This window comes from Trachymyrmex cornetzi, unplaced genomic scaffold (genome assembly GCF_001594075.2).
Source record: "Trachymyrmex cornetzi isolate Tcor2-1 unplaced genomic scaffold, Tcor1.1 scaffold129, whole genome shotgun sequence".
In the NCBI taxonomy this organism is placed as follows: domain Eukaryota; kingdom Metazoa; phylum Arthropoda; class Insecta; order Hymenoptera; family Formicidae; genus Trachymyrmex; species Trachymyrmex cornetzi.
Window position 1 is genome coordinate 309,571 of NW_017295861.1, and position 9,410 is coordinate 318,980.

A 9,410-nucleotide genomic window follows, 5' to 3' on the forward strand; every position below is an offset into this window, starting at 1 on the left:
TTATATATAATTTTATGTAATTGTGTACATATGTACACATTTTATATATAATTATATATAATTATGTAAATAGTTAAGTACAATTATATGTATATCAAATTATATATAACTATACGGAATTAATAATATAATTTAACAATATATAATTATTTACAATTGTATATAAAGTACATTTTTTCTCGGGACAGTTTATTTGCACAATTTTTTAAAAATATTAAAATAATTTAAGTATTAAAAGACTTTTGGGCTAACGCTTGTTGCCTTATGCGGAAATAAATATACGATAACATAAAATAAAAATTACAATAAAATCTATTAAAAAATTTCGACCTTTAATCTGGTCATAAGTTGTTGTAAAAATCGCTGATGATGATCAAATTAAAGGTGGAAACGTTTATGATTAAATTTTATTGTAATTTTTGGATGTCACTGCTGAGCATAATAAACATAATAAAAAACAGTTACAATAATTGTATATTGAGAAATGGGTTCTCTCTTGGCTCCTTTATTCTATGAATCTCGGACAGACCTGAATTCAGGCGGTGCCTTGGCGCCTATCCTTTGTTATTTTCACTCCGTCTCGCTCTATTGAGATGACGGAGACGGGGAAGCGTTTTCGACTCACGAGCAAAGTGTTGGACAGGCCTGATTTAAGACAAAGATATACATTGTTTCAAATTCAAACAATCACACTTATTGATTCAAACATTGGTTTGTTTGGACCATTACAAATAACAAATTTATTTGGATACGATAAAATTTATTACATCCAAAGAAATCTTTTTCTCTAGCAGAATATTTTGAATATTTTCTGTAATTATCCAAATTTTAGTAATATTACGTAATATAACAGAAATTTTTTGCGTATTGTTGTTAAATGTATAATAATATACATATAATTCAAAATGTATTGTCATATTATCGTTCCTGTAACTACACATACACATTATAATTGTACTTCCACAATTTGCTTAGTTACAAACCAAGAAATTATTTTTATTTGCATATTGCACATTTGCAAACTATCGTGGACGTTTACAACTATTATAGTGGGTCTCAAAATTATCCAGTATAATAAGTTGTAATTTTACACAACAATTTTTAAAGTGCATAGCGTTTGAGACTAGAGAAACCCCTAGGCCCATCGGTTGTGATTGGCGGTCGTCGATTTAAAAAAAAGTAACGGAAAAGTAACGAAAAGTTACTTTCTCAAGTAACTGTAACGAGTTACTTTTAAAAATCGGTAACTATAGTAACAGTAACTTGTTACTTTTCCTACTCGGTAACGAGTAACTATAACTTGTTACTTTTAAAAAGTAACTTTCCATTCCCTGCTCCTATGTTATAGTGAAAATCGTTGCTAAAGTATAAATATTATTGTACAATAATAAAAAAGACAATCGGAATGAACGTCGAGTGCCTATTTCTGCGATGCTTGATTCAAACTACCTGAAGACGAGTTCTAGGTACAATCTATCGCATGCTCACTTTTCGCGCACACTGGCTGTGTTTGTTTGTATTTTAGAAACATTAAATAAATTTTTTTAATTGCAATATCAATACACTTTGTGTTTTACTATCGATTTCTCGGGGCATCTCATATTAGGAGCACAATTTTTTGACTTTACGATTTGCTCACTTTTTACATTTCTTTAATTTTCGACAAAAATGGAATTTTAATTAAATTTTATATAACGTTATCTTAAAGCTTATTAAATTCCCTTCAAAATGATTTATTATTTTTTTTAATTCTGCCTATAGACTTCTAGCATTTACCCAAAATGAACTCGGTATCTCATAATAGGAGCCTTTCCTCTATATATTATATATATAATATGTAAAAGTAATAATGTGTAAGATTTCAATACCCAGTATGAATCTGATAAAATCGTTATCTGATTTTTTATTTATATATATAGAAAATTGTTATCCATAAATTTATAAATAAAAACATTAAAAAGTTTTTATTGATTATAAAGTATGTTTTATAATGTATGAGCATAACTTCAGAAACGAATTTAGGACATAAAGATAATACAAAATATCTGTATCTGCTCCATTATCACTCAAAAAAGTGATCTTGCAATTATAATGAAAATTATCTAAGTATGAAAAATAGTTAAAATAGATAAATTTCTAGCAAGTACTTGTTACGTCCAAGCCCTTGGAAATACGTTTAAACGGGAGAAACAAGAATGGAGTTGTAGGGGGTATGGAAGGACGTTTAGACTTTATCTCGTAGGTATACGCGCAGTGGCGAACACCTGAGAGTCGGATGCACTTCCTATCGCTCCGGAATATGGGTCAACGTCCTGAAGGGACGCTATAACGCCTGTTTCCTTGAGCAGTGCGTACGTCGGTCCAATTTTGAGTCAAAGAAATAAATCTTTATAACTCGGGAGTGGACCAGGTGGGATCCTTGAGAAACGGCGAGAGTACGAAGTCTTTTGATTTTAGAAATCAACTGAAGGAAATCATTTTAAATAGAATTTCGTTTCATTACTAAAGTAAATTACAAAAAAAAGTTATTGAGTTTATATGAACTTTTGTAATTAAAGTTAAACATAGTCATAATTTTTATAATTGAATTAAAGTACACATAATTGTCGAATTTGTATAACTTTTATAATTAAATTAAAACATAAGTTTTGAGTTTAAATATATTTTGTAATTGAATTTAAGTTAACGATACTCATTAGGTTTACATAAATTTCGCATAAAAATATAATTGTTGAGTTTACATATATTTCGTAATTAAATTTAAGTTAAAAATAATCATTAGATTTACATACATCGAAGAAAAACTTGACAAGTCGACATGGTTAGTGTGGTATATCTGTACAATTATTGATTAATTGTGCGCTATTGAGTTTGATAGTGTTATGTGTGTTGTCGGAGAGGCAATACATGTTAGGTTGTTAATTAATTTCGTTAATTATGACGGAGGAAGGGGGAACTTATTGTTATCTGACAGAGCGGTGAGACTGGATAGTTAGCCCTCGCTGGACCTCTCCAACGGTTGACTTCTTCTGCACTGAATATAATGTTTCAATGCACTGTTTAGTGCTAAAATGTACGCACTGAGTTGACTGACTGTGCAATGAGTTTACTGACTTTTCTATCTTTTCGACTTGTCTCGAGATGTCACGGTTTATATAGGGATAGTTTAGGGGGAGGTTTCATGGTAGGGTGTGTCTAATCGGGAAATTAGGGAATCAGGTTTGCAGGATTCTGAGGTGATACAGTTTTAATTCGTCATTGGAAAATTCTCTTCGGGCTAGCTCCGCCCGTTGTGTCATTTTTTATTCGTTCTCACGTTGAACGATGGATAGATATCTCTGGATTAGTTAATCGAGAGTCGCGGTTCGTGTTGATTTTTCTCAGTGTCGGAAAATGTCATTACTAGATTTATAACCCTGTCTTAAGCCTAAGCGTGGGACCATTATCGTATTGGGCCTGCGTGATATCGGTGTGAGATGGTTAAACATTTCATCTTCTTTCGAGCGTCAGTCCGCGCTATCGTTCTTATTATCGCGGGGATTATTTCGTGGCTTGGCTTAGCTTTGGTACCAACGCTGTTTGATGATTATTTGATGTTGATTTTCGTTTTCTTCGATGCTCAAAAAGAGGTTTGATAGTCAATGCTACGAGAGAGTTTTTATCGCGGATCTTTCTATTCTAGGCAAACAAGATTTTGTGGCTGGAAATTTCTCTCGGATTTGTGTTATCAATTGGATTTGTTCATATCTTACTTCGTTGATTGAACGGTCGCGAAACGAAGAAATCGTGGAGACCTGGCTTAGCACCTTGGTACCAATGCTATTTGGTGATTATTTGATATTGACTTTCATTTTCCACGATGCTCGAAAGGAGATTTAACGTTTGATTGTCGGCACTACGAGAGAGTTTTTATCGCAGATCTCTCGATTCTAGGCAAACAAGATTTTGTGGCTGGAAATTTCTCTCGGATCTGTGTTATCAATTGGATTTGTTCATATTTTACTTCGTTGATTGAACGGTCGCGAAACGAGGAAATCGTGGAGTCCACCGGACGTAACATACTAAATACTACGATATTGTATCTAATCATATACATGGCAGAAATATAATTTAGATTTGTGCTATAAATTCTATGCGTATGATACATAATTTTCTATCAGATATAAAAAACAGCTATAATTCTAGCTAGTGCAGCAAAATTTTTTTGCGTGAATAGATCTTGCTTCCAATAATGCTTTTTAAGTTTTCACGGGTATCATCTTCATTAAAGATCACAGAGGGTTTGCGGGTTATCGCTGTGTATGTATACATTGCTAATTTTATCAATTGTTAATATTTTTTTGTGCATCTTAGTCGGTCACTTAATTAGGGAGAGGAGGGCATTGATACATCTTGCTTCGGAGTTGTAGTGTTTTCGTGTTTCATTAATATTTATTAAAAACTGTATAGGGTAAAAGACCATATTATTATACTGGCATATTAAGCGTTTAGTCATATTTGATTTAGTATATTTATACAATTAATGATAATTTTAGTATTAAAAATACATTTTTTAAATTATTTTAATTATTTACTTTACAAATAAAATAAAAGAGTTTAAATAAAATTAACAGTTTTTTTATTTAATAAAATAAAGACCGAGCTTAGTTGCACCTAATACTGGCAGTCTTAAAATTTCGTTGATCGTAATACTAGCAACCAGATGAATGCGTTACTGACAGTTTTGGGTAACCTAAAGCCTATTCTACAATTACGTAAGCGTAGTTGTAAGTGATTGTAGTTGTAAGAATTGGCCAATCACAGTTGAATATTCTTCTTGTATTCGACAGTGATTGATCAATTCTTACAACTACAACTATTTACAACTACACTTACGCAATTGTACAATGGGCTTAAGGACACACCAGAACACACACGACACACGTCGATATTGACACATCGAGGTTATTCGTATTATCGATCTTTACGAGACGCCAGTGTTATGCTCACTTCGTGATTGTTGACCATAATACTGTTGACAGTATTAGGAAAAATACAAAAAAGTGAATATATTACTGGCATTAACGAATACATTATACAAATTAATAAATTTATTTAATATTTAATTTTTTTCTTTTTATTTCAACATTATTTCATCAGAAAATTGAGTTTTCGTTTGACTTACTGATCAAATTTTTCTATAATCGCTCATCTTTGCAACTACTTATTATCCACTTCACTAATAAAAATGGATATAATCCAGCAGAAAAATTCATTTCTCGAACTATAAATTTTATTTGTAATTAAAGGATTGGTTTTCATTTTTAGTTAACTATTTTTGTAATAATAATTAGATAAATTACAAATTCTATTAAAAATTAATAAAACAATATAAGATATACTTTTTTCATCTCAAAATGCATTTTAATTTTGATTGACAATAATGTATACACTGTCAGTAATATGGTCTTTTACCCTAAATCTAGCTAATTTTATTCATATATTTAGATCATTAGTTGAAAAGCTTTACTATTCATAAAACACAGAAGTGTGTTATATGTACTAGCTTATTTTAACGAAAATGAATGAAACACGAAAACGTTACAATCATTTTCTATAACTCGAATAAAGATTGAATGATAAAAATGTTTATATAAACTTTTCGTGTTATTTTTGTAATTTTACTTTTAGTCTTAAATCATGGTGGAATTAGACAAGATTTTATTGCGCATAATATGGCGGCACGATCAATCAAAAATTATCTCTAAATGTTAGCACAACTTTCATTTTTCTAAGATGTGAAATATGTCAAATATGTGAAATATGTCAAATATATAAAAATTCGAAAAACTAAAATCTAATCATCAAACGTTACATTCATGTCAGTTGCATTTAGGAGCGAAATGCGTGGACACCTTTTTGCTACTGCGCATCTTCGAGAATATAATACCTTGTCTAATTCCACTATGGTATTAAATTAGTTCTGAAATGACGCTCACTACTTATAAAACATCATGTACAATATTTATGTAAAGTATGTACATATAAAATACATATATACGTACGGATAATATACACATATGTAAATATGTTTCTTGGTATAATTACACATCAAATTACATTAATAAAAACTTATGTCTTAAAAAATAACAGTGTACATATGTATAACGCAAATAATGTATATATTTATAAGAATTTAATTTAATTTTTAACATATTTGAATATTACAGACATTTCCAGTATTTTTGAAATATATTCTTGTTCTTAATGATGATGACCATTAATAATGATATAATAAAACGTTCTTATAATCCATTAAAGTATATTGCAAGTAACAGTTCGCAAAGAGAAAAAGCATTTGCTATAACTGACGAATTTAATGAATATCTAAAAAATATATCTGGAAAATGCATTGACATAGGATGTGGACCTGGAGATGTAACAAAAGACGTAATTTTACCGGCTCTTAATCCAAATGCAGTAGTAATTGGTAAAAAACAATAATCTATACAAAATATATAGCAACATATATATATATATTAACATAAATTACTTATAATTATTACTTAAAAATTATTGTAAAGTTGATTTAATAATTTTTTATCTACAGGTACAGATATATCAGAAAGTATGATTGATTATGCAAAGAAAAAATATATTAAGGAGAAACGACTCGAATTTGACGTTTTAGATATACAAACTAAAAATTTGCCTACAAAATACGTATCTGAATTTGATCTTGTACTTTCATTCCACACTTTGCATTGGTGCAATGATATCAAGTAAGAAAGACAATTTGAAATAATATTCAGTTTCATATATTGTTAATGCTGATAAGCATCTAATAAGATTTTTATTTATCAAGAAATTTAATACATAATATCTAGTTAACGATAATTTCACTAAAATAATTAATGTTAAACTTATAATAATCATACTTAAGCTATTAAATATAAATGTACATTTTTCAGAAATTCATTTTATTTTTCTTTTCTCACTTATTGAATAGACAAGCGTTTGAGAATATCTACCGTATGCTTCGACCTAATGGAAGTATGCTCGTACTCTTTGTATCCTCCCATAATATATTTAATGTTCTTGAAAACTTGATATATGATGTCCGTTTTGCACCACACATAAAAGTAAATATTGTTTTATTTAATACTTAGATTATTATTTTATTACGTTTAAAAACATATTGTTAATTTTTTGAGACTTTTACGGGTATTTTCTTCAAAAATACCAGAAGGTTTGTGGGTTATCGCCGTGTCTTTATTCATTGTCAATGTTTCGTGAATCTTGCTGTTCACTTCATCGGGGCGAGGAGCGTACTAATACTGTATCCTGTATCACTGATGAAGTGAACAACAAGGTTCATGAAACGTTGGCGTTAGCAATGGACAAAGACACGACATATTATTAATTATTTTCTATCGTTTACTATTATTTATAAAATATTCTATTTATACAGGATCTAAACAAGTATACTTGGCCACTTCGAAATTCAATCAATCCTCGCAAACAATTAAAAGAATTGCTTCAAACACTCGGATTCACGGTTAATCATTGCAGCCATCGGGATACATTTCATCAAGATGCAAATACGGATAGATTTTTCTGTAAATATTTTTAAAGAGATATATGAAAGTTGATTTTTTATAATTAATTATATAATTATTAATTGTACTTATTGTACATCTTAAACTTTTATTAATTCATTTATTTAGTCCTATTTAATTAATTAATTTAATTTAATTCTAACATTAAATTAATTTATGTCATTGAATTAACTAATTGTTATTATTTTTACAGCTTCTATTATAGCATTCCTCGACTTCATTGATTACATGCCACGTGATCGTAAGAAAGAATTTAAAAAGGAATTCGCTAGTAAATTTGCAGAAACACAGATTATCTATAAACAAAAAAATAATCAGAAAATAGCATTAGACGCGTATCGTATACTAATAGCTTTTGCGCAGAAACATGTGACTTAATTGTACACTACTTAATAAGTCCTTCTGACGAAATTTTTTATCATTTTACAATTTTCATTAGTACTAGCTAATAACTAAAAAGTGACTCACTGTGTCTGATACCGATTGGTCAACGTATCAGGAACCGGTTCTTGAATTATTCATGATATTGTTTGCGATGCGGTACTTTGTAATTGTGGTGAGCGTCCCTATTTTCGGTTAGTTTTTCGATAAATTAGTTTCTATATTCTTTAATTTGACATTTTTAATATTTTCCTTCTTTTTCATTTTCTTTTCTTTTTTTTTATTTAATTCTGGCATTTAAATTCTCGATGTAGGGGAGCTCACCACGATAGGATAACTTTGTATATGTTAGTATGTGTTTGCTCTGAGGAAGGCTCAAAAATGAGTCGAAACATTATAAGCGCGTTTAGTGAATAAAGAAGTTTCACTCTTTATAAGTGTATTATTTGCGCGACGTCTTCTGCGCCCGACTCCTAGTGCCCTTACTCTTTCCAATTCTTTAATTGTACACACATATATTTAATTATAAAGTATTTAATTAAAACACGCGCCACATGATAAAATTACCTATATGAGAAAATCAGTACATAGTTAATTAGACGCGTATAATGTAGTTCTTGTAACGTACCCCATATGTGTGTACACACATTATTTGTGTTAAATAAAAATTTTCTTAAATTAAGTTATGCAGCATACGAAAGATAAAATTATGCCATAACATTAATTTTATTATATTATAACTAGTATTTAACTAGATATCAAGACACAGAAATAATTCGCAAACTAATAGTAGTTTCTTTGAATACACATTATTGTATGTTTATATTTAATTGTAAAAATAGTATTACAAATATAGACATACGTTATCAAATAATGATTAAAATATATGCGATACACAATAAATTTGTCATTTTTAGATGGCTCGTTGGTTTAATTAATTTATAAGTTCTATGTATATATTTTTTTCAAATTATGCTTGGTTACTGCTCAATCTTGATGTAATCTTATATTGAAAAGTGAAAATAAAGTTCACGTTATTGAATTCATATTAATAATCAATTTCGTGTTATTGATGCTGATAAGCATCCTCCCAATAATTACTTAATTCTTAATTAAGAAACATTTTAAAACATTTTAGCAACGTTGTAGCAAGCTATTCAAAATATTTCCTGTTTATTGGGTTATAAAATTATTATTTATAAAAAAATTTATTACGAAATGTGCAAACAACAAACTCATTAAAATAATTAATGTTAAACCTACGATAATCTATTTAATGACCGAAGCTATTAAATGCAATTATATATTTTTCAGAAATTAATTTAATTTTATTTTTTTTCGTTTTTTTATTGAATAGACAAGCGTTTGAAGTTAGAAATCTATGGGGAGAATTTTAAAAAATAATAGGTCATTTTGAAGGGAATTTAGTAA

At 29.1% G+C, this 9,410-nt stretch overlaps 1 protein-coding gene across 1 annotated transcript; it reads left to right on the plus strand.

The window, feature by feature from the left end:
* The first annotated feature begins 6,238 nt into the window (after positions 1–6,238).
* On the plus strand, positions 6,239–8,029 carry LOC108770593 (juvenile hormone acid O-methyltransferase). Its single transcript, XM_018522271.1, has 5 exons — positions 6,239–6,469; positions 6,590–6,761; positions 6,989–7,121; positions 7,451–7,598; positions 7,792–8,029. Exons 1-5 carry the CDS (start codon positions 6,247–6,249, stop codon positions 7,974–7,976), a joined length of 861 nt encoding a protein of 286 aa, XP_018377773.1. The 5' UTR covers positions 6,239–6,246; the 3' UTR covers positions 7,977–8,029.
* Positions 8,030–9,410: the final 1,381 nt, after the last annotated feature.